Here is a 27331-nt window from a genome sequence, read left to right as displayed (position 1 = left end):
GGCTGACGTTTGCATAAATTGCAACCCTTTGTTTCTGACTGGAAATATTAGCCAACAGTTTGTTTTGTTTTGTATGTCGTCTCTTTAACACATGATGTAATACATCAGAGTCGATCGAAAGCTCGTTACTCCGCAAATACCTCCTCTTCTTTGTATCCTGCACGTTTACTTGTAGTGAATGGCGATTATCCATCACTTCCAGATACCGAAGTATATCAGTAAGTATACAAAGTTAACTGTCTGGCGCTGGCTACTAAGATCCCACGAGCAGAAACGACGCACATCATTACACACCGACCTACACCGATAAACAGGTAACGGGCAACTGATTTTGGGTGCCCCTGTAGGCCAGTGGCAGGATTCTTCCGGAAAAGGCCAATTCCCCCGCCAAAAGGGGTGCTCGCTCTTTCGTTTACAGACTACAGAGGGAGTTGTAGAGAGAAAAAACTGTAGAGGAAGGCAGAGATTGGAAAACATCTAGCATGTAAAGGAGAAGGGGGTTGCAAGTGCTACTCTGGGATGAAGAGGTTGGCACAGGAGAGAAATTCTGGCGGGCAGCATCATACCAGACAGAAAACTGATGACTCAAAAAAAGGAAAGTAGCCCTACGCGGTATACATGAACATTCAAAAAAAGCTCACCCACCGATTTCTGAGATATTCATTTCCATGTGGGCCCAAACCACAAAGTATAATTTTGTTGCTCTGCGCTGTTCAGTTAACTCTTAGGTTTGACAGCATAATTCATTGGCCACGTCGTATACCTACCAATAATACTCCATAATCGGTGATGTATCGCCAGTTTTATCTGAACCCCAAGCCACAGAATGTGCGTAATGAAAATTATGATAATGAGTACTGTGAAAGTTTTGAATAGGACGTAATTGTGTGTGGAGAACTTGACATATGTTATTTATGTTCTGATTCCAGTTTCAGATAAATTACAAACTATACAACAATGAAAAGATGCTATTGTCACTAGCCTACACGTGGAAATTTTGTGAGTCATTATTAATAATAAATATAGTCTTAAATATTAATTAATATTCCATGTTTTCATAGGAAGTTCAGGAACTTGAGACATGGTTAAAAAACAACTCAGACCTATGAAAGTGGGGTTTTATGTATCAATACGAATTGCCCAATCATCTATTTCTCTAAAAACTTTGTTCTTGTGATTTGGTCCTTTAAGGTTCTCAGTCCTTCAAATTAGTGAATTGATGGGACTGAAACAAGTTGGCACATCACTGACAATGAAAGTTTGATTTGGGTCTGGAGATGTGCTCACATAGCCCAGTTGTGCGAAATGTAGTCTTACTTTAGAAGAAAGAATAAACCAGTATGCCGCAAACACCACTGAAAGAACCGCTGCAGTTGGCCGCAACTGTACTATAAAAAGGGAACAGACACCAGCTTCAAAATAAGGAAACAGAAAGCACTGGTATACACTAACAGTGAGCAAAGACATGGACATCACGTAGTAAGACTGTGTCGCTTCATATTCATTGTGTAATTTTGTTATTGTATTCGACAATTTTTTTATTACTTTTATTGTTATTTGACGCCATTAGGGTTGTACGCATCACGTTGCTGCTCTTCAGCATCAACACCAATAAAATATGTACACAGTTTACAACAGTCTAAAAATACAAAATATGTTCGTCTTTGTAAAGTATTAAAACAAGCAATTGTACATTTCAGATTGTAAGTAAAATATTGTCGTCTATTTAAAAACATATAATATAAAAACCGAGGACTTCATTTCACTAAAGGTACGGGAACAGTGGTTGAGGGAAAAGACTGTTTTCAAAAGAATGGGAGTGAAAGGCAGGGGAGGAGGACTCATGAAAGTGGTGGGGGGTTGCCAGCTGTAGCCCAGACACGACGAGCAGGAAGAGGGTTCTGCTAGAGCTAGAAGGATGGATAGATTTCGCAGTGAAGTTGTGGGAGGTGATTACGTCTTGTTGGAATAGGACATGGTAAACATGTAGGTATAAATAACAGGCGGGGCGGGGGTAGAGAGGGTAGTGCGCGTATACAGAGCACGAGGCCCGTTGCGTATAATTTTTTTTTTTGGGGGGGGGGTGTTAAAGGTATGGGTGCGAGGTGGGTGTGAATCCAGACAATTTTAGGATAAGAGGATTACTCGTCAAATTAAGGCTTTGTTAGGAGGACAGAATGTACATTTAATCTATTGTGAGACTTCTCTTTGGAGAGCCCTGTAGGAGCGGTATCCATTTTAGTTTATTTTGGTGTGTGCCGTTTACTGGACAGGACGGTCATAAATGGTTAGACAGAAACCGGAAACCATGAGGATGGACGCTGCAGGTATTTCGTCCTATAATTATTAACTGCGTCTTGAAAAAACTGAGGAGTCACGAGTTGCACCAGTGAGAAATTTATAATCTGCTCCAGGTCAGCCTTAGTTTTCGTGCTAGTGTTCACAAATCAGAAATACAGCAGAAAGTACACTGTTAATCACCCATAGCAGACCGAGCAATTCCTGTGCACCGTCAGAAAACAAAAGTCGAAGATTGCAACCGTCACCTTAATAATCCTTCTAAACTAAAAGGAACTTCTGGAACTCTTTTATCCCTTGGCGTACTCTGGTGTTGGTTTGGGTTTCCAGCTCCAGTAGCGCTGTCCTCTGCCAAAGACGGCACCGTCCCGTAACGTCTCCGGTAATCGCTGCAGCGCAGATTCCGGCAGGAACGACACGGAAAACGCTACCACAAAGTTGAGAGCTTCGAGGATGGCGAAGGGAAGTCGCTTGTCATCCTGCGGAAGGAAATCACAGTTGTAAATAGTGTGAATAAAAGACACCAACCACAGACATGTCTCCACCTGAATCAATACGAATCTAAAACCCCTTGCCAAGCATCCAACAGTAAGTCCACACCAGGCTGAAACTACGAAACCCACTAACTGGGCGAACGTGGGGGTTGCGCCCCTGAACTGTCCTCCACATGTACCATGATACGAACTGTCGTCTGTATGGCAGTGTTGAATGGTTGTACTCTCCACCAACGTTCTATTACTCTCTCTAAATCTTTGAACATCCCTGTAAGGTGTCGGATAAATCCAACACCTTCCATGAAAACCCTGACATGATAAGCAAATCCAGTAGTATGTCACATAGCTCTGAATAAATCGTCGTGACATTAAATTAACCAAAGTAATACAAGTAACGAGAGAGAAAATGGAATAACACAGACTAACAGAATGCCTAAATGCATGTCACACCTTCCCACTGTGAGACAGACGCACTTCTGAGGGGAGAAACGAGAACAGAAGCTGAGAGCAGAACCGTGTTAAGCTAGAAGGCCCTACGATAAGGGACGGACACTCACGTCGCCAGCGAACCACCAGGACCACCCCTCAGCCCATGTTTAAAGCTAGAGCCCTCCAGAAGAACAGTATAGATCTTACGATAACACTAAAAGGGCCACACCAGCCGCAAGTTTTAGCTTGAGAATTTTTCGCGTCTCTGTTACGTTGTAAACTTTAAAAACATTGCCCCACCACGAAAAGTATAACGTTTCTCATTGGATAGACAGAATTTTTGTAGGTAGAGCTTAAGGGTAACATTGAGACCCTGACTGGTCAGATGAAAATACAGTCAGATAGTTTTTTTTTTAAACCATCTTCGGTAATATGTAATAAGGAGAACTTAGGAAGGAGTTGCTTCTGAGACGGAGAGCTGTATGGAGCTGCGCCGGCCGCCACCCCCTGAAGGACACCGACAAGGTAATGAACGCACGCGATGCCGCATTTTTGAGTGCATAACGCTTCACTCAGATCTGCAGAACTCTCATCTGTTACATCCCCTTTTTACGTAATACTAGTGTCGATCGTCAATTGAAGCTCATGGAATTGACATTTGCTACGTAAGTTAAAATCTGAAACGCAATGATTTTTCTGTTATACAATTATTGAAAAGCCACATCAGCCACTGTAATTTACAACAAGTTAGATAAGTAATTAAAGATAATTGAGGGTCACTGTAGATCATTTTGATAGTTTTCACTTTTGTGAAACTTAATTTTAACCTAGATTATAGATGTGATAAGGCATAGGTCATCCTTCGATCCATTGTAGAACTTGGAAACCCACTCAGGGAATATTCGTTCACATTTTTGTTGAGCGCAGTTGGATTTTATCATCCTGTATTAAAACATTTCCTTTTATCAATAATGCAATTTATAAACAATATTTTGTGAGTAGAACAAAATTTCCAATGGTAAACTTAACTGCTTTTTCGACGTTATTTTACCAGCTAACTAAAAATAGGAAAGCCTTGAACCCCTTCCACTAAATGTAGTTAGTATTAAGATTCTTTTACAGGGAGTGCACTGGAGCTGACGCTGAAATCGTTAAGTATTTGGTTATATCATCGCTAGTCTCACTGAATTCTTCTGAAGTCTACATGTCATGTGTGGTCTGGGGTCTCCTTACCAGCAACAGGTCCCAGGTACAAACTAGTAAATTCCCTAAAAAACACGCTCAGAGCGTCGTTGCGCGAAAGTGGTAGGGACACACGACATAAAACAACAGACACCACGCAGAATGTTAGATCCCTCATCTGGATCCTTTACCCCCTCATCAAATTCCACACCTCTCCCGACACAAAAAGGGACACAGATCCTACAGTGCCTGCAAACTCGATTTCAGCATTTATATTCCCCCCTCTCTAACTCGCAGACCCAGTACATCCCTAGACCGACATTCAGTGCGATCGATATAAACCTGAAATCTTTTAATGAGTCATAACATTTGAACCAATAATGGGACACATTTGCAATTTTTGGAGATAAGATACAAGTGAGAGATTACATACACACATACATGCACACATATAAAGTCCTAACAGCAAACGCTGGAAGTGCCCTTCACCAGCGTTGATGCTCAACTGTACTCGTTTCACCATATCCTGCGTGGTACTGTGACTTCCATCCTCGCCAGTGTTGCTTATTTCGTGCGAAAAGGCCTTACGAAGTTCTGCAGTTGTCCGTGGTCTGCTCTTGTACACACAGCTTTCGCGATGCCCCACATTAAAATATCTGGGGGGGGGGGGGGAGGGGGAGTGGTTAGTCAGGTGACTGCTCATTGGGGAGTTGGCGATGGGCAGAAATTTTTTGAAATTATTTGGTCACAATAGAAACTTGTTACAAGTTGCATGAAAGCGCTAGATGTCTGACACGTTGCTCCATCGTGTTGTAAATAATCTTCTGCGAGTTCGAAGTCACCCACCTGCTCCAAAAATCTATTGAAGATGCCATGTAGACTGTAGTGTCTACGGAAAATGGGAACAACAATCCTGGAAGCTGGCATCATGCAATGATGTTTCACGAATTATATGAGGGCTTACACCAGCCCATTATCTCCTGTTTGGTGTGTTTATCTGACAGATGGAACCATGCATCATCTGTAAACTAAGCCATGGAGAGATTTTTGAATAACAAACCCCCAAAACCATCGACAGTAACGTTCCTCTTCCTCATGAGCTGTATCACATGCACTCTGTATGGTCGCAGTGTCGATTTCATCGGAGCTCTCTGACACGTGCCAGCCATGTCATATGCCTGTCTCCTGGCGCAATCGACGCAACGATTTCCTTGGAGAGTATTTCAAGCGCCTCCGAACATTATCAATGACATCTACACTCGATGATTGTCTATGTTTACAACTGTGACCGTTTAGTTCAACAGTTGTCTACTACTTTCTAACAATTGATGAAAGTTTTTAGTTTTGTTGGAACATCGCGCACTTTGAATCCTCCCTGGAATGTCCGTCGTGCCGTAACCAATGAGTCTATCCTCCAGTGTGTTTTCACAATAAAAACCTGCTCTCTAAGTGTGTACTGAATGTTTATACCAGCTAAAGACTGCTAACGAATCACTAATTTGCTCGTTATTGTCGCGCGACCTGAACTACACACTCACAGCGGCCAACGAGGCTATATACTTGTGCTAACATGAGCCGAGTAAGCGTGGCAAAGGGCAACATGCGCAGAAACAAGAGTCAACTTGCTAGCATCGAGCAGTACTTCAAGTTGTCCCAGAGGCGTTCAGATCATTAAAACAACTTCCCCGTATCTACGAACTTCCAGACGAAGACCAGGTGTATATGAATCGCTCTGTATTTCATAACAACATAGCCCCATATCCATTCCCAAACAAATTTTCGAGGCAATCTCTCTCTCTCTCCCAGAAAATAAAACCTGCCACTAATATTTATCCGACCTAACAGCTACAATTCTTCCGACATATCGCACCCCACATGAGGGCTCCGCCTACTTGGTTCTGTATCTTTCCCTACCCCTTCTCCTTTTCATACTATGGCCCTACCGACGCCTCATGCTCCTCCTCTTTGCCTGTCTTCCGCCCGTCCAACGCAACACTTACCTTCCCCTCCATAGACGCCATCAAATGGTAAGTTATTCTTACAGGCATACCTACAACTGAACAGAGCATCTAAAATTCTCCTCTCTAAAAGATTATTCATGGTTCACATTTTTCAACTTTTTAGTGAGAGTGCAGTACTCATTGTTAATATCTTCACCTGTCATCAAATATTACCGTTGTTAAATTTTGTTATAATGATTTTTCCAATGGCAGGTATTTTAGATTTTTAAGTTTTGTTCCATAACCATTATTTTTGAATTTATTTCCTTTTTTAACTTGTGTTACTATGTTTTAAATTTATTCTTTCATTAATACCCTCATTACCCCTGTATTTATTCTTTTATTCATACGCTCATTACTACTGTATTTACGTTACTGTTGCCATTTTCTTCTTCTGTACATTCAGAGTCTGTAATGAAATGTTCTATTTTTCATTCATTTGCTGTAGACAACAGTGTGTAGCAAACATTTGTCAAAGAGCAGTCGTTCGTTTTCATTCAGTGTTACATCTATAAGATTCACCACCTTTAGATACAAATCATGTGTTAAATGTGTTTGTTGTTATGTGGTTTTGCATGGTGCAGCATGAGATTTGCAGTATTTATATAATGCTTTAATGACACAATAATATAATTTTGAAATCAATCAAGAATACTACATACAAAAAAGTTTACCTATGGCTTCATCTAATTAAGGGGCAATGGCCAACATTCACATGCCTCCCAAAGAGAAATTAGTATTTCAAGATGTAATAATAATAATCTGCTAGTACAGATATGTGGACAACACAATAAGCATGGTAATTGAGCCTAAAAATACAATACATAAACTACATCAAGACACAAATACTGCATACAAAAACATAAATCTCACAACAGAAGGAGAACAACAAAGCTCACGCAACTCTCTAGACATAACCATTAGAAAACACAACATCAAACACACATTTGACATATGCAAAAAAACCACAACAAGTGACGACAGAACGAGAATATATGTATTTCGTTGGAACAGAAGTATGGGACTGTGAGTTCGCTTGAAGCAAAACACCTTTCTTATTTACTTATTAACTCCCAAACTATTTTTAGCGACAATATCGCCATCATCAGTGGGTTCTTTGATTCTAAAACATGCAAAAATAGTATACTTATAAATCTTGTGAAACATTACTACACGTGTTCTGTTTGGCTCTAAATACTGTTTCAGTGTATAATATTTCCTTTGTGCGATATGTTTATATATTGGAATAAAGTATACAGTTTTTATTATGGGCGGTCGAAAACTTTTTACCGACAGCGTAGTTTCAGAATAAATTCCAGTTCATGCACTAATAGTCAATGCTATGCAGGTTCTGGATTCCTGCTTTGCTATAGACAACAGCACCATCTGCAGACAGCTTCAAAGAGGTTCCTATGTTGTCCTCTAAAACATTTATACACATTGAAAGGAGTAATGGCTCTATAACACTAGGTACTCCAGAAATTACTTTTCCATTTAGGTCTATTTTGTCCTCTTAAGAACCATATGCTGAGTACAACTTGCAAGTCCTGAATTAGGTCACAAAACTGGTGCTATACCCGGTAAGCTCGTTTTGTTGTTCACGATAAGACATTGCGGACATATATAGAGTGCCTTGTAGAAATCAGTGAAATGGGCTCAACCTAGACACTCTGGATTTCATGACGGAACAGAGTGTGCTGTGTCTCGCAAGATGTCCACTTACGGAATATACGTTCATTTTTAATCAGCAGAGTTTTGTTCTCCATAAACGTCAAAATGTGCAAGGATGAAATGTGATTTACAGTGGTGCAATAGACTGCCGTCAGCAATATAGCACTATAAATTTCTCGTGATCGTTTATGCGAAAGTGGAGCGTGGGTAACTTTAGATGATTTTTGCTTACAAGCAAGCCTTTGATTGGTTACCAGAGGTATTCTTGAAAGATAATATGCCAGACGGAATGAACATGCGCCAACGGCAAGCTCACACATCGTTAAGAATGGTGCGTACCATTCCAGTTTTTGTACTAGTGTACAACTTTTTAAACTAGTCTCTCTTACACAGAAAATTTTCCAGATATGATTCGCTTCTAGTGGGTAGTTACTCATCTTACGACAGATGGACATTTCATGGATCATACTTATAGTATGAGGCTAGGGGTATTCGGAGACACCAATCACAGGAAAAACATTTTCAGCCTCTACTTTTGCACGACATGCTCGGTATCACAGTGTACCAGACAGAACCGATGGACGAGCTTTCAACCTGAGTAACATTCAGTTTAAGAGAACTAAAGGCAGAACTAAGTTTCAACTTCTGCGGCGGTTTAGCTGTTGTAACCTCTGGCAAGTGAAGTGACATTCCACGTTCGAGGTCATTGAATTCTTCTGACAGTACGGTTCTGCTGATCTTGCTTCTCTACTGTAAACACAAAAACTCCCACCTCGTTTAACACTGGATCGTCCGTCTCTCTTGATATCTAGTGGTCAATTTCGCATTACAGAGGGGTGTCGCGATAGTTCAGGTAGTGTCTGACGGAGGAACTAGCATTGTACTTGGTGCTTCTTCGATCGTGTGCTCTCAAAATTCTAACAGTATATCTCTATTTGATTCAAAATACCTCTCCTGCACCATCTGGGACTGAACTTGGATGAGCAAGTTTGTAATAGATCAATAGTGTTTTTTTACAGCTACTGATGTGCTACACCTTACATTTCACGTACCATCAACGCCAAGTAGGGCAGAGCAGACATGACAACCCCGGCGACAGCCCATTCGACACTGGTTGCGATCTGGCGAAGGCACGTGGGGTGCAGCTCGATGCTCTGCAGGTTGGTCATGCTCATGTTGGCAGTGGTGCTGAACTGCATCAGCAAGGTCCCCACCACGACGGGTGCGCCCTCGACGTGTGCTGTGCAGAAAGAGGATTTTTGTACATTCAGTTCTGAGAAAGAGACTGTAAAAGGTCCATGAATAAGGCATTTATTGCTAGCGCACTCGAGCAGATGTAACTTCGATGGAAAGCTCACGCGCTGCCTGCGATATGTAAGCTACAATAGAATCGCTGACCAGAGAGCAGTGTCGGCAGCAGTACGAGAAGTAGCTCGCAGTCGGGAGAGCGATGGCGCCGCCTGGGCGATGTAAAACCAAGAATTACTATTCATAGCCGTGAGCATATGTAATTTGTAACAACTGATTTTGTACTATTGTCATATCAAGTCCCATTTAAATGATTTTAAAAAATCTTTTAATAATAATCTTTCTTACAAAAATAACTTTTGACCATCATTCATCTCAATTTAAAGATTTTACTAATTTCTCTTGCCCATGGTCATCCCGACTATCGTAAATAAAAAACGGTTGTTTCTTTTTATACATGACAAATCTAGGGGTCAGCATTGCACTGGGCTGTGCCAGTAAAATTTCTTATACGAGCAGGTATATACGCGTTATTCGACGACTTCATTGAGGAAAGGACTTTCAATTTATTCAGAATGATCTTCCAGGGCCATGACGCAGCACTGCTGATGTCCAAAATTTGCCAGTTTAAATTCACAGTCAGTTAATTATTGAAAGGTTACATGTGAGCCACAATTTTTATTGAGAAGTTAGTCACATTTTATTATTCTGAGGTTACGGAAGTAAACTGTTGGGAGGTTACAAGACATACATTCTGCTATGGTTCAGAGTCAGGCTCTGGCATGCCAGTCGAGAACGATACACCAGAGATGGCTGTGAGAACACGTCAGCCAACACCATGCTGACCGACCCGTGTCCAACATGACAACGTGACAGCAGCGGTCTCTATGTGAAGAGGACATAAGTGCCGCACCCGACTGGTGACGGCCATTTCAGTAACGGCTTAGAGATTAGCAACTTGAACAGAAGTGTTAACGCTCATTACTTGTTCACTCTATGTAGCAAAGACTTGGGACTGTTTGTACTGAAGAAGACTGTTTATTTTGTATATCGCTTCAGTAACGGCTTAGAGATTAGCAACTTGAACAGAAGTGTTAACGCTCATTACTTGTTCACTCTATGTAGCAAAGACTTGGGACTGTTTGTACTGAAGAAGACTGTTTATTTTGTATATCGCTCTTAGCATGTGACTCATCTGTTTGATTGTCAGAGTTAAGTGTTGTCCTTTACTTTTTGTAATAAAACTCATTAATGCGATTTGTTTGAATGTTTATCTAACGAACTGAGGACGCAGGTTTCCTAGACACCCCATATTTGACGACGAGCATAGAGAGATAATACATTCAAATGCAGCAATAGAGCGAGCTATCACATTAACGTTTAGATCCTTCCCTGGAAAAGCGATTTATCTGGAACACCACAATCTTACTCTAGTAAAGTAGGAGACATGTCATTTACACCATTGTGAGAACTTTGGAGACTTTGTTTGTGCAATTACGTTTTTAGCTTTTTGTGTTGCTCTATTTCTAATGTAGATGTGTAAATCTGCCCTGGCATAAACATACACAAGTGTGAAGAAATAGCTGAAAATTGCACTCACACTGTAATTCATGATGTATGTAAGTCTTCTTGACCCTTTATTTCACTTTTCTACAGTTTATGATGTATGTTCATAATTTAATGATAACAACTGAAATATGATCATTACAGATTTGTTAAACAAATTTCATATCTAAGATTCCATAGTTCGTTAAATGGCTGCATTCCTTTGTTGATGTAATACATCACATCTTAATTCACTTTGCTTGAAATTCTCCAATTTTTTTTTTTTACATTTATATTATATTGTGTCTGTGGCATTGGCAGTCATAGTGGAGACTGTTTCCTAAAAAACTTAAAATTAAAGCAGGTGTTCCCTTTCACTTCTTCTCCATTTTTACTTCAACCAATACATCTCTGTTTTTACTTCAACCAATAAACTAAGTTATTTAATTCTATCAAGAGCTCCAAACTCTGAGCTAAAAAGACATAATTATCTAAAATAAATATTGTGTTCATTGAACTACGCAATTAATTTGTAAGTATAAAACCTATAAATTTATTATATTTGTATTTCAATGCATAATAAAGTTTAAAAAATTGTAATAACAGTGACTGGAAGAAACTATCTTTAAATGTATTTCTGACAAGTGTTATTACAATGTGAATAAATAAACCTATGATCGAATGATGTAGGAATAACATATAATCTGCATAGATTCTAAAGCATTTTTAATATTAAAAATAGGTACAAAGGAACGAATTGTAACATTTAGTTCTTGTAATTTTATTGTGTTGTTCTCCCATATTTGATAACAATTTTTTGTTTCAGCTCACATAGTGAGAATGAGCCTCTATAAATCTAATGGCTTAGTGTGATGTAATACACAATGGATATTTTGCATCTTTTAAACATAAATTACCTTTATACTTTTATTAACTAAAGTGTATTCTAAAATAAAATAGGTTCCAATGTTGAGAAGTTAGCTGAGAAAATTTATTACTTTCGAGTATGTATATAATTGATTGTCATAGCAAGTTGGATGTGGTAGTCGTTATTTTCAAGCAGATGCATATTACGTGAAAGGTTAATGCTATATGTGAGCATTTATTCTTGGTGATAAGCAAACCACTGCTTAACTCGTAAAGTAGAATAACTGTTGTTCATCGCATCAAATAGAATTTCTTACTGTTTCTTAAACAACCATTTTATGTATAGTTATAACAAGCGTCCTCAGCAGCTTACAACAGAAGTAACTTAAAATTATTCGTTTTTGTACAATTTCTCAGCAAGGATTTTTGGGTTGAACCCATGGTTCTGGGTTTCACTTTAATTATAAGCTGAGGATGGTCTCTACTTTTAATACTTGTTAGATTTTGCAGCTACAAATTGTGCTCACGTCAAACAGTTACTTTCACAAACGCCATGCTCCCCTGACAATGGACTAGAAAATTATAGGGCTGATTATGGTAAATTATGCTGTTAATTCAAATAAATCGTATTAATGAGTTTTATTACAAAAAGATTTCGTTTCATGTACAAGAATATCTGTGTGCACAACAGCAGGCAACAAGCAGAAATTGTAAAGCACTAAGACTAACATCTAGCACCACAAAATGGCCTTTTTCCATAACTGGTATGTTTTTACTTTTATTTTTTTGCCGTATGGTTGTTCTCAACAAAGTGGCCGAATACTGACGTAGCACTTACTTGCACTTGCAATTTAGATCAAATCTCAGCAGCTTGTCTTTATTTCACTGTTGATCATATTGTCGGCATTTCGGCCGTCCTACTCGTGCTGATTAAATGTATGGATTAGCTGTAGAACTGTACACTGCATTTATCAGCATATTTGAGTATTTATTGTGTCCATTTAAGGCAGTATATCGTTTTCTCACTTGTATTGTATCCTGCCTCCTCCATCCCCTAAAGATCTGCTATCCCATTCATGATCAAGCCAGTTACTCACAATGAATTATTCCTCTAAATAGGAAACTAAGTGTATTACTCTTTGCTGAGAGCAGAATAGGTTTCTCCACTACGCTATTATGCCAAGCAGGATGAAAGACAGGAGAAACCTTCCACCTTACCAAATTTGTGCAGGGGTTGGCATACTAAACCTTCGATTATGTAACAGTGTACATTAATCATGACCACACGTTACTGTACTTGGCCATTTATAATTGAATTCTGTCAGTGTCTAACGTCTGGCATTAGTTGTTGTCACAGTCTAAGAGCAACAAAAAAGCGAACATTGTCTAAAAACAAAGGAATCTGTTCATTTCTCTTTCCGTTTTACCAACCTCCAATCTGTCATTATCACTCCATCACAGGTTCTACACAAGATGGTTGTATGTTGTCTTTTCTCCACCTCTCCTCAGCTCATTGTTGACCCAGCTGGTTACCACGGCAGTCCAGTCTGAATGTTAGACCACTAACTAACTGTAATCTCTTACGATTTTCATCCAATTTTTAGATAAGATAGAGGCTAAATCAGCAGAGACACATGGACGCGGCTCACCAGTGAACAGGCAGAAGATGAGGACACAGGCCAGTGCGGCCAAGAGTGCACTGGCTGCACTGGGCCAACGGCGACCGAACCTCGCTCCAAAGTAGTTCACCACGTAGAAGGCAGCGAAAACGGCCGCCCCTTGAGCCACTATCCCCAGGAAAGGGTTCGCGCTCAGTTGGCTCACCGCTATCACTGGTGAGAACATAGTCAGCAGGTACACCGACCTAATAACAACAAGAAATGCGCACATGATATCCACTTACAACTATCAACATGCACAGACCCCTTTAAATGGACTTATGACACATTATTTAATGTAAAGTCTGGTTAAAAATTGTCATTAAGCTATAATTGTATAAAAATTGAACTTAAATATACGATTTTACCACCATCATACAAAGAAAATTGGGAAGCTTCTACACTGATTTTAGATGCAGGTCCAGGTATAATATGACAGACAGATAGAAATAATGAGATTTTCACTCTGCAGCGGAATGTGCGCTGATATGAAACTTCCTAGCAGATTAAAACTGTGTGCCGGACCAAGACTCGAACTCGGGACCTTTGCCTTGGCGGGCAAGTGCTCTACCACCTGGGCTACCCAAGCACAACTTACGCCCCGTTCTCACAGCTTTACTTCTGCCAGTTCCTAGTCTCCTATCTTCCAAACTTTACAGAAGCTCTCCTGCTCAGTTGGTAGAGCACTTGCCTGTGAAAAGCAAAGGTCCCGACATCAAGTCTTGGTCCGGCACACAGTTTTAATCTGCCAGGAAGTTTCAGACAGATCGCCAGTCTGAAACTTTTTTCTGAACAAGCCCTCTTAATTTGATGTTCTTCGTAGCTACAGTAATGTGGATGATCAGTTCTATTAATTTAAAGCTGCTCCATTTCCTTCTATTTATATATACATTAGTTAAGTTTGTGACGGAATTCAGCTTTCGCTTCCAGACTATTTTCAAGTGGATCTGAAAGTCGCGTTGCTGTAAAACAGCTTCAAGCATGCAGCATGAAGTATTCTTCGAACATAGAGAAGCTAATACTCATCGCTTCTGGCAGTGTGACGTCGGAAGGTGGAATCTCTACCTTGACACTGCCCTATTGGAAGAAATCGCATACTGCACGACTGTGATTAGGTTGTCCATGGTCAGGAAATGTTGTGTGTAGCTGATAACTGATCGGTTCATCAGCCTTGCAGGTGATAACGTGATGGGAACCTATCGTGTCTCAAATGAGCCCCTTCTTTTTCTTCTTCAGAGCAAGTTATATCACCTAGTAGTCCTCCAGTATGATTACATACACATATCTCATTAGTGTCCCTGATGACAAAAGAGATGGGACATGCATGCTGTTGTATCCCAGATGGACTCGGACAGGAATTAATAATGTCGGGTTGAGTGAAAGACCATCATGGTGGTTAATGTAATACGTCGCGCATACCGAGCCAGCAGTAGAGGGACACGTGCCCAGATGCTAAGTCCTATCCATGTACTGGCTGCTTTAGCTAAAAGTCCCTGTTTACCACTGATAGGCTATGTTGATGCTATTTTTTGATGCCATTTTCATTTACTGGTCATTGCTCACAGACCGATTTTTGGTCATTTTTGTTACCATGAGTAATTTCTTTCTAGTTGTCCTAGTACGAATGACCATTTAGTGTAGTTGATTTTATTAAACAAATTATTAGGTTGACATCTTGGATATTCGAGAATTCAGCCGAATATTCACGTCGCTCTCGCACGATATTTCAACAGCGTGCCTCGCTGTCTCCTTCGGGTGCTATCTGAGACTGGTCTTTGGGTCGATCGAATGCAGTATTTATGCCTGGAAGGAGCTGGGCGTTCCGTCTTCGGTCCGCGCCGAGTCGAGTGTTCCCTCTGTGGTCCGCGCCCGCCAGACTCGCCTTCAACGGACCCCCGCAGTCGCCGGTGTTCCGACCGCCGTCCGCGCCCGTCCAGGCCGTCTTCTGAAGAGGAATTCATGAGCTGGGGTGTGTCAGATCTGGTCTCTAATGTCCGACACCTTGTCTCACGGCTGTTCTCTCGGTCTCCGCTTCTATTTCTTGTAGAATCTCAGAGTGTCCTGCATTGAGTTTTCACAAGCTCAATTGCTGTATTCCAGGCAATGCTGATTTTGTATCCTGAGTCACGGTTGATTTGATTGTCTGTGGCCTTAATTTCAATGGCTTCTTTAATGACACTGTCCCCAAGTCTTGAGGTCTGTGTCACAATCTTGGTGTCATTGCAATCCACTGAGTGACCAAGTTCCAGACAATGCTCTGCTATGGTTGACTTAGTTGTCTGTCTGAGTCTGGTGTGTCTTTGGTGCTCTTTTCACCTGATGGCCACAGTTCTGGTGGTCTGGCCAGTGTATGACATCCCACACTGGCATGGTATGTTGTAAATACCTGGCTTGCGTAGCCCCAGGTCATTTTTTACATTCCCCAGCATAGCCCCAATTTTGGTGGGTGGGCAAAATATGTTCTTGATGTCATATTTCTGGAGAATCCTGCTGATTTTGGCAGAGATAGGTCCGGCGTGTGGCAGGTATGCCATCTTCATTGCCTCTTCTGGTTCTTCTTCTTGATCCTTTGGCTGATTGGCAGGTTGAACTGCCTTCTGGATATCTCTAGAGGAGTACCCATTCCTGCTGAACACTGATCATAAGTGTTCTATTTCTGTGGTCAAATTATCAGGATCTGACAGAGTTTGTGCTCTGTGGACCAATGTTTTGAGCACTCCATTCTTCTGTGCCAGATGGTGGCAACTGCTGCCTTGTAGGTATAAGTCAGTGTGCATAGATTTGCGGTACACACTGTGTCCAAATGTGCCATCTGCCTTTCTCTTCACTAGAACATTTAAGAATGGAAGTAGTCCACCCTTCTCCACTTTCGTTGTGAGCTGACTATTAGGATGGCAAGAGTTCAGATGTAGCAGGAATTAATCTAACTTCTCTTTACCATGGGGACAGATGACAAAAGTATCATCATAAAAAAGCACTAGGGTTATATGTGGCTGAAGAGAGTGCCTCCTCTTCAAACCTTTACATAAATAGGTTGGCCACCACTGATGATAGCGAGCTGCACAATGCCACCCCTTCTGTTTGTTCGTAAACTGGACCCCCATATAGGAAGTATGTCAAGGTCAGCACATGACTGTATAAGTGAAGGAGAGCCCCACCTAACTTCTCTCCAATAAGCTCAAATGACTCCTTCAGTGGTACCCATGTGAAGAGAGACACCACATCGAACCTAACCATGATGTCTGTGTCTGTGATGTGTTGCTGGCTCAGCCACTGCTGCAAATCCTCTGAGTTCCGGACATGATGTGCACATTTACCGACATGTGGTGTCAACATCTTCATCAGGTATTTCGCAGTAGGGTAGGTTGCTGCGCCAATATTGCTGACAATAGGTCGCAGAGGAACCCCATCTTTGTGAACCTTGGGGAGTATATAGAGTCAAGGTGGTGCTGGCGCTTTGGGGTGCAGCTTCTTGGTGACTTGTTCAGGCAGGCCCATCTCCTTCAACAGAGCCCTGGTCTTTTTGTCCACTTTCTCTGTAGGGTCGCTTGCTATTGACCTGTATGCAGGATCATCCAGAAGGTGTTGCACCTTTGTGCCACATTTTGTTTTCTTTAGGATGACTGTAGAGTTCCCCTTGTCTGCGGGCATCACCACAATGCTGTCATCCTCCCGGAGTCGCCTCAGGCCACCCTTTCATCACCTGAAATGTTGGATTTGGATGGCTTGGTCTTGGTGAGCGCCCTGCAGGTCTCTTTCGGATCTCTTCAACCACACTAGAAGGTAGCATGTTGGCCATTTGCTCAACTGCACTGACGAAGGCTGCGACAGGCACGTTTCTAGGTATCACTGGGAAATTGAGGCTCTTACTTCGTACTTTTAAGGTGGTCTCATCAAGCTGCTTGTCACTAAGATTTACCACTGTGCATGTGTCCCCACTCTGTTGCACCTCTGTTGCACCTTGTTGTTGAGGCGCTCTAACTTCGCTAGTTGGCATGGTATTGACTTCTTTCTTGTGGATTCTGCTAGAGACCAGAAGGAATCGTCAACCTGGTGCCAGTCTTGAGCGGTCAAGGAAGCTGCTATAGTTAGGTGAAGATACAGCAAATTCCTGGACTTCACATCCAGTCGGTGGCGCAAGTCGCGCACTATCTCTCTAACCAGAGGAAGACTAGCTCGGTGTTTGATCCTGTGTGCTGCTCTGGAGTTAACGTGATGCTTGATCCTGGCAAACACTGGAGCTACTTGCCGCTCTCGGCATCTCAGGAGGAAACTGAGAGAACTCAACACCCTCCCTTTCCTTTGTCGAAGCTTATCTAGCTTCTTGATGTTGCGGTACATCTCCTCTCCACAGACTATTCTGATGTAATTCTTCATGCTTTCCCGGCGGTCTGTTGACATCTTGGACACTCGGAGATCCAGCCGGATACTCGCGTCGTTGTCGCACGATATTTCAACAGCGATCAGAAAGGGCCAAAATAGCCGCGTCTGGTGGGCGCGGACCGCAGACAGAACATATGACACACTGAGGACCGATTATGGAGCGCCCAGCACGAAACGGAAGTGGAAATCATAGTATAAGTCATGAGACAGAGTACCCAACATCTCAGATCGGGTCTGCCACACCACAGATGACGTCCACAACCGTTGGGGATGGCCAAAACGGGCGCGGACGGCAGTCGGAACATCAGCGACTGGAGAGGTCCATTGAAGCCGAGTCTGGCGGGCGCAGACCTCAGAGGGAACACTCGACTCGGCGCGGACCGAAGACGGAACGCCCAGCTCCTCCCAGGCATAAATACTTGATTCGATCGACCCAAAGACCAGTCTCAGGTAGCACCTGAAGAAGAGAAATACCGTGCGAGACCGACGCAAGTATCCGGCTGGATTCCCGAATATCTAAGATGTCAAAAGATCGCTGAGAAAGCATGAAGATTAAAAATTATTAAGTTGTTTGTAGTTGTTTTTATTTGCAAGAAGGTAGGCGAGTTATAGTCATTAGTACCTGACCTAACTGGCACACTGTCACAACCAAAGGCAGAAAAAATAATCATAAACTTTCCGTAATTCGGTAGCGTCATTTACATCACTGTAAGTGTGCAACCCCCCCCTCCCCCCCCCCCCCCCTCCCCATGAACAACGGACCTTGCCGTTGGTGGGGAGGCTTGCGTGCCTCAGCGATACAGATGGCCGTACCGTAGGTGCAACCACAATGGAGGGGTATCTGTTGAGAGGCCAGACAAACATGTGGTTCCTGAAGAGGGGCAGCAGCCTTTTCAGTAGGTTGCAGGGGCAACAGTCTGGGTGATTGACTGATCTGGCCTTGCAACATTAACCAAAACGGCCTTGCTGTGCTGGTACTGTGAACGGCTGAAAGCAAGGGGAAACTACAGCCGTAATTTTTCCCGAGGACATGCAGCTTTACTGTATGATTAAATGATGATGGCGTCCTCTTGGGTAAAATATTCCGGAGGTAAAATAGTCCCCCATTCGGATCTCCGGGAGGGGACTACTCAGGAGGACGTCGTTATCAGGAGAAAGAAAACTGGCGTTCTCCGGATCGGAGCGTGGAATGTCAGATCCCTTAATCGGGCAGGTAGGTTAGAAAATTTAAAAAGGGAAATGGATAGGTTAATGTTAGATATAGTGGGAATTAGTGAAGTTCGGTGGCAGCAGGAACAAGACCTCTGGTCAGGTGACTACAGGGTTATAAACACAAAATCAAATGGGGGTAATGCAGGAGTAGGTTTAATAATGAATAGGAAAATAGGAATGCGGGTAAGCTACTACAAACAGCAAAGTGAACGCATTATTGTGGCCAAGATAGATACGAAGCCCACACCTACTACAATAGTACAAGTTTATATGCCAACTAGATCTGCAGATGACGAAGAAATTGAAGAAATGTATGATGAAATAAAAGAAATTATTCAGATAGTGAAGGGAGACGAAAATTTAATAGTCATGGGTGACTGGAATTCGAGTGTAGGAAAAGGGAGAGAAGGAAACATAGTAGGTGAATATGGATTGGGGCTAAGAAATGAAAGAGGAAGCCACCTGGTAGAATTTCGCACAGAGCACAACTTAATCATAGCTAACACTTGGTTCAAGAATCATAAAAGAAGGTTATATACATGGAAGAATCCTGGAGATACTAAAAGGTATAAGATAGATTATATAATGGTAAGACAGAGATTTCGGAATCAGGTTTTAAATTGTAGGACATTCCCAGGGGCAGATGTGGACTCTGACCACAATCTATTGGTTATGACCTGTAGGTTAAAACTGAAGAAACTGCAAAAATGTGGGAATTTAAGGACATGGGATCTGGATAAGTTGAAAGAACCAGAGGTTGTACAGAGTTTCAAGGAGAGCATAAGGGAACAATTGACAGGAATGGAGGAAAGAAACACAGTAGAAGAAGAATGGGTAGCTCTGAGCGATGAAGTAGTGAAGGCAGCAGAGGATAAAGTAGATAAAAAGACGAGGGCTGCTAGAAATCCTTGCGTAACAGAAGAAATATTGAATTTAATTGATGAAAGGAGAAAATATAAAAATGCAGTAAATGAAGCAGGCAAAAAGGAATACAAACGTCTCAAAAATGAGATCGACAGGAAGTGCAAAATGGCTAAGCAGGGATGGCTAGAGGACAAATGGAAGGATGTAAAAGCTTATCTCACTAGGGGTAAGATAGATACTGCCTACAGGAAAATTAAAGAGACCTTTGGAGGGAATAGAAATACGTGTATGAATAACAAGAGCTCAGATGGAAACCCAGTTCTAAGCAAAGAAGGGAAGGCAGAAAGGTGGAAGGAGTATATAGAAGGTTTATACAAGGGCGATGTACTTGAGGACAATATTATGGAAATGAAAGAGGATGTAGATGAAGACGAAATGGGAGATACGATACTGCGTGAAGAGTTTGACAGAGCACTGAAAGACCTGAGTCGAAACAAGGCCCCCGGAGTAGACAACATTCCATTAGAACTACTGACGGCCTTGGGAGAGCCAGTCATGACAAAACTCTACCAGCTGGTGAGCAAGATGTATGAGACAGGCGAACTATCCTCAGACTTCAAGAAGAATATAATTATTCCAATCCCAAAGGAAGCAGGTGCTGACAGATGTGAAAATTACCGAACTATTAGTTTAATAAGTCACAGCTGCAAAATACTAACGCGAAATCTTTACAGACGAATGGAAAAACTGGTAGATGCGGACCTCGGGGAGGATCAGTTTGGATTCCGTCGAAATGTTGGAACACGTGAGGCAATACTGACCTTACGACTTATCTTAGAAGAAAGATTAAGAAAAGGCAAACCTACGTTTCTAGCATTTGTATACTTAGAGAAAGCTTTTGACAATGTTGACTGGAACACTCTCTATAAAATTCTGAAGGTGGCAGGGGTAAAATACAGGGAGCGAAAGGCTATTTACAATTTGTACAGAAACCAGATGGCAGTTATAAGAGTCGAGAGGCATAAAAGGGGAGCAGTGGTTGGGAAGGGAGTGAGACAGGGTTGTAGCCTTTCCCCGATGTTATTCAATCAGTATATTGAGCAAGCAGTAAAGGAAACAAAAGATAAATTTGGAGTAGGTATTAAAATTCATGGAGAAGAAGTAAAAACTTTGAGGTTCGCCGATGACATTGTAATTCTGTCAGAGACGGCAAAGGACTTGGAAGAGCAGTTGAACGGAATGGACAGTGTCTTGAAAGGAGGATATAAGATGAACATCAACAAAAGCAAAACGAGGATAATGGAATGTAGTCAAATTAAATCGGGTGATGCTGAGGGAATTAGATTAGGAAATGAGACACTTAAAGTAGTAATGGAATTTTGCTATTTAGGAAGTAAAATAACTGATGATGGTCGAAGTAGAGAGGATATAAAATGTAGACTGGCAATGGCAAGGAAAGCGTTTCTCAAGAAGAGAAATTTGTTAACATCGAGTATAGATTTAAGTGTCAGGTAGTCGTTTCTGAAAGTATTTGTTTGGAGTGTAGCCATGTATGGAAGTGAAACATGGACGATAACTAGTTTGGGCAAGAAGACAATAGAAGCTTTCGAAATATGGTGCTACAGAAGAATGCTGAAGATAAGGTGGATAGATCACGTAACTAATGATGAGGTATTGAATAGGATTGGGGAGAAGAGAAGTTTGTGGCACAACTTGACTAGAAGAAGGGATCGGTTGGTAGGACATGTTTTGAGGCATCAAGGGATCACAAATTTAGCATTGGAGGGCAGCGTGGAGGGTAAAAATCGTAGAGGGAGACCAAGAGATGAATACACTAAGCAGATTCAGGAGGATGTAGGTTGCAGTATGTACTGGGAGATGAAGAAGCTTGCACATGATAGAGTAGCATGGAGAGCTGCATCAAACCAGTCTCAGGACTGAAGACAACAACAACAACAAGTGTGGAACGTTGTTCAATTCTACTACGACAGCAGTTACATATTAAAATCACAGACGTACATCGTACAAACTCACACTCCATGGGCTTGGCGAATTATTACCAAAGGTTTGCACATACATTTTCGGAAATAGCACAAATATTCATTAAGAAAGGAGTGAATTTTAAGTGGTCACTGGAGTGGGTAGTTGCTGTTGTTTTTGCTAACTGAACATAGCGATTAGATTGATAAATTATTGAAGCTGTCTGGCAGCTGTTTCACAGTCAACTAGAACACGTGGCCTCACCTCATTCATTGCTGCTGTCTTGACTGTGGACGGCAAGGGACTCACATTTCGTATATCGGGGTGTTCTGATGTCTAAAAAGAGCATTTATAGGAGGCAGGAGGGGAATTCAGAAGACGGGAAGTGATGCAGATCAGGTAAAAATATAAATACATTGTTCCAAAAACACAAAGAAATCGTAGTTAGCCCGTTAGAATAAAAAAAAGGTTACTCCAATCGTAATTAAGTCAAACCTGGCATAAAAATGTCTTGCTGGTAGGTCAAGAAGAAAAACAAGTTATTAAACGTAAACGATTGTTTGAGTAAGTCCTCCTGCTGTTTAGAGGGAGAGGGACAGAGAGAGATAGAGTGCATTGAGAGTTATGTTAAAAATATAAGTGGCCAAGAGGACTGAGTTGGCTGAGGGCCAGCCAGATAGGGGCTGCACAAATTATTTATAGCGGAGGCATGCTTAATGTTTCTTGCCTACCACGTGGGATGCTAACAGTAGTATCTCTACGCAATCACAACCGAAATACTTCTAACTGTATTACTGATCAAAGTTGCACCAACACGTACTGTGCATTCTATAGCTGCTACCAAGCACAAGAGGCATGTGTACAGACATGAAAACGGCGGGAACTGCGCTAGTGAGAAAAACGACATGCTGCAACCTTTTGCGTAGCTAAGTAACTTCGTAGCGTTCTTTCATTAGTTTCATAAACACAACAGACACACTTAACAGAGAGTTTAGTCATCAATAATATATTCTTATTCGCTATTTACAACAGTCTGCGGACGCTGGGGTAATATTACGATTACGTGTATGTAGAAATAACGTGGTTTCGAGGCGATCGTGTAAGCATATTGACATATCGCTGGCTTAGTTGTGGAGTATCTTTGCGGGCAGCCGCGTCTGTAGTGAGTCGAGCACGGGACACGAAACTGTTATGTTGTGTAGTGTGTAGCCGTGCATGTAGAAGCATTGGCAGTACTCAGGTTGAAGTGTTGCTACAAGTGCTATTATAGTAAAGTGATGACATATGGAAATGGTTCAGAGGAAAGTGCGTCAAGAAGTAATTGAAAATGAGCAGTGGCGTTACTAACGTGTTTATGTATCCCCTCGTAGTATCGATCATCCACGCCGTGTTCGGTCTCCAAAAATGAACAAATGTGAATCAGTAATACTATTTACCATAAAAGAGTGCAGTCAAGTGCTAGTGATTTGTAGCGAGCGTGAGAAGGTGCGTTCGATCATCGCGTTCCGCATCATCAACAATCAGCCGCGCCGTGACGGTTACTCGCACGCTCGTACAAGTGAGAACTGTGAACTGTAAATTAAACTTTACGAACAGTGTTATAGCATTACTAGTGACAAGGAGGCCTATGACCTGATATCTGTATTTGTGACGAGCATAAGAACTTTAGTTCGATCGTTCGGCTTCCGCATCGTGTCGGTTACTCGTACGTTCGTCTGAGTTATATTTTGGACTGTTAATCATCAAGATTGTTAATTGGGATAAACATTTACGATTTAGAGTGTAAATAGTGCAACCTGTGGTTTCCATATAGTCTCAGAATATAGATGTCCATACCAGACATAGGGCAGTGTTGTGTTCAAACGTTGAGTGGCACCCCTAAACCCGCTTGCATTTTTTCTATAGATAATTTCAGGCAAGCCAACAGCCAGCTGTGGAGCAGAACAGTACGACAGCCGTGGGATTTTCAGGTACGTGGTGTGGACAGGGCGCGCGGCACGAAATGAGAAGTCAGTATAAGGTACCCACCCATTCGTACTCCCGTGCATGTTACAAATGGTAAGCCGTGTTAGGAGAGCGTTTTCATCCGGATAGGAAGTTCTCTGAAGGTTCTTCGATAAAAAGCAGAAGAGTTGAAAATCTGAGGCTGCGAGATCAGGCAAATAATGTGTGTGTGGAATGATTTCTCAACCCACCTCCTGTATATTTTTTCTTGTCAGTCTAGCAGAACGAGGGCAGGCGTCATCTTGGAGTAACATAACTCCACGCAGTCTTCCTGGTCGTTGTTTTTGGACTTCGTCTGCTGGACATCTCAGTTGTTAACAGCAAATGTCAGCAGTGATGGTTACGCGTCGGGGAAGCAATTCGCAGTACACCACACCGTCGCTGTTCCTCCGGATGCATAACGTTATCTTTGGTGAATACGCGTACGTCTTTGTATCGGGCGTTACTGCTTTCTTTGGCCTCGGCCATCCCTTTATTTTCCTTCTGTTAGCGTAAAGACACCACTTCTCGTCATCAGTAGCGATGCAAGGTAGGAATGGTCGGTGTCGTTCACGTCTCAGCTAATGACGAGGAAGCAGAGATACACATTATCTCTACGGAGGTCGGCGTCAGTAAAAATGTTCACATTCAGAGAAGAAAGTTGGTGATTGAAAATTCAAGAGAATATCCTACCGCAAGGAGACCCGCCTTTCTTTTAACGATGTGTATCCCAAATCCTGTATCATGTCCATGACACTCTCTCTCCTATGTCTTGATAATAAGAAACGTGCTTCTCTTCTTCGAACTTTCTCCATGTTCTCCGTTAATCCTGTTTGGTAAGGACCCCACACCGCCCAGCAATACTCCAAAAGAGAACAGACGAGCGTAGTGTGGGCATTCTCTTTAGCAAAAAATGGTTCAAATGGCTCTAACCATGTGAGGTCATCAGTCCCCTAGACCTGGGGTGAACTACTTAAACCTGACTAACCTAAGGACATCACACACATCCATGCCCGAGGCAGGATTAGAACCTGCGACCGCAGCAGCAGCGCGGTTCCGGACTGTAGCGCCTAGAACCGCGCGGCCACAGCGGCAGGCCTCCCTTTAGCAGATCTGTGGTATCTTCTAAGTGTTCTGCCAATAAAAGGCAGTCTTTGGTTCGAGTAACCCACGTTTTCTGTGTGTTCTTTCCAACTTGAATTGTTCGTGAAACTTCCTGGCACATTAAAACTGTGTGCCGGACCGAGACTCGAAATGGGGACCGTTGCCTTTTGCGGGCAAGTGCTCTACCAACTGAGCTACCCAAGCATGACTGACGCCCCGTCCTCACAGTTTTACTTCAGTCAGTACTTCGTCTCTTACCTTCCAAACTTTACAGAAGCTCTCCTGCGAATGGCAAAAGTCCCGAGTTCGTTCTCGGTCTGGCACACAGTTTTAATCTGCCAGGAAGTTTCATATCAGCGCACACTCCACTGCAGAGTAAAAATCTCATTCTGGAAACATCCCCGAGGCTGTGGCTAAGCCATGTCTCCGCAATATCCTTTCTTTCAGGAGTGCTAGTAGTTCTGCAAGGTTCGCAGGAGAGCTTCCGTAAAGTTTGGAAGGTACGAGACGAGGTACTGGCAGAAGTAAAGCTGTGTGGATGGGGCGTGAGTCGTGCTTGGGTAGCTCAGATGGCAGTCTGCTTTCGGCTGCGGTGGGGCGAGGACGTTCGCTGGGCCCCGCCGTGCGCGACCGTGAGCGCTTGCTTGTGTTTACCTTCTCGCGGCGCGAGTTGTATTGGTTCCAAGTTCAATGCGACTATGGCACACACATGGCGCCACGATACGATCAAAATTACTTTCCAACCAGATCACGCGCGTCCTCGAGCCTATGAAATAGAACAGTTCACACTCGACGATCTACGTTTGGATCCGGCGACTGTCGTCGGAATACATTTTTCTATAACGGCGATCGTGGTTTAAGTTAAAATGACCAGTGCAGAGGTCTGCGCGATAGTGGTGTCTAAATACTCGAACTCTTTCAGATTCAAACATTCTGATGGGCATATTGGTGCAGTGACGGTGGGTCGTGCAGGCATGGGCCTAAGGACTGTAAGGGTTTTTGAGCTCCCCTTCAAGGTCCCAGAGGAAGTTGTCAAGGACGCCTTCCGACCATATGGCAATGTTATCAGCCACGTTGCAGAAAATTGGCAAACTTTTTCGACATTTAAGATCTACAATGGTGTGCGCCAAATTAAACCTTAGCTCAAGGAACATGTGCCGTCCTATTTGAACATCGGTGGCTGTCGCGCAATCATCTTGTACGACGGTCAACCGCGTACCTGTTCCGGATGTGGGCAGGTAGGCCATGTTCGATCGAGCTGCTTACAACGTCGAATTACGCAGATACCAGTGGGAGACTCCGTTTCCCCGACGGGGACGACAATCCTGCCCCTCACGTACGATCAGACGACGATGCGCATCATAGTTGAGGACGAAACGTGCGTTCAGACACACCCATCGACGCCAGAAGTACCAAGGGAGGAAGAGGAAGGACCCCCGATGCCAACCCATATGTCGCCCCCTCCACAGCAACAACAGCAGCAACAGTCTCACGGACTCCAAACGCAACGTAACATTCTGAACGCGATGGACGTGGACGCGGACATTGTCCCGACTGCAGCTTTCCTAGCGGAAGGTGATACGACGCTGGATTGCCTCCCACATTCGGATACGGATGTCCACGTTCGAAAGCAACGTTCGCCTCGACGACGGAAGCGACGTCGGTGGACCCCTTCTAACGATTGCCTCCTACACACGGCCAGTCAAGAAGGCGACGTCTCATCAGACGGCATGGATGCTGCGCGTGCTGAGGATCTAAGTGGTGTAGACGGTTCACTTGACCATACCACGAGTGCTCAGTTACTTCTTGCGCCACAGATGCAGCAGGTCGCGTCGGTGGATGGCGCTCCGTCTACCTCTATCAAAGACGACGTACGTGAGACAGATTTAGGTGCCGATCAGCTACACAGCATCATGTTGCCGCCATTGTGGTCGGACGATGTTGAGGAACTTCCTGAAGAGGGCACGAGTGACAGGGGAGGGGGTGGCATTGGAGATGCCACTCCTAGCGTGAAAGACTCATAATTTGTAACGGGTTTGATGGATCCGACATCTCTTGCGGTTAGCTTTGATTGCCATGGCGGTCTACCCTAGGTGAAGAGGCTAGGCAGCACACCTTTCGCCTTGTCACAATCAATATCAACGCGATGAGGGCACCACACAAACTGACAATGCTACAACGCATGCTCGATGCAGCGGACGTCGACGTGGCCCTCTTACAGGAAGCATGTGTCGCTAGTTTCCCTGATTTCAATGGATATACCGCCCACATCTCCCACACCTCTTCTACCGATTGTGGTGTGGCTGTTCTGCTACGGGACGGTTTGGCGGCTATGGACGTACTGTACTTACCGAGTGCAAGAGCCATGGCAGTAACTGTCAACGGTGTACGACTCATCAATGTATATGCCCCT

General features: G+C 42.9%; 1 protein-coding gene across 1 annotated transcript in view; it reads right to left on the bottom strand.

The window, feature by feature from the left end:
* Positions 1 to 2358: 2358 nt before the first annotated feature.
* Positions 2359 to 27331, bottom strand: part of LOC126355720 (carcinine transporter-like) — a 102388-nt gene continuing 77415 nt past the window's right edge. The window contains exons 3-5 of the mRNA XM_050006087.1: positions 13384 to 13598; positions 9127 to 9314; positions 2359 to 2777 (exon numbers count right to left, since the gene is read on the bottom strand). Of these exons, the coding sequence (XP_049862044.1) occupies positions 2589 to 2777; positions 9127 to 9314; positions 13384 to 13598 (592 nt within the window). The 3' untranslated portion in view covers positions 2359 to 2588. The remainder of the gene's footprint in view (positions 2778 to 9126; positions 9315 to 13383; positions 13599 to 27331) is intronic.

Source organism: Schistocerca gregaria, chromosome 3 (assembly GCF_023897955.1).
Source record: "Schistocerca gregaria isolate iqSchGreg1 chromosome 3, iqSchGreg1.2, whole genome shotgun sequence".
Lineage (NCBI taxonomy): Eukaryota > Metazoa > Arthropoda > Insecta > Orthoptera > Acrididae > Schistocerca > Schistocerca gregaria.
Note: the sequence above shows the minus strand (reverse complement) of the source record. Positions and strands in the feature narration are given on the sequence as shown.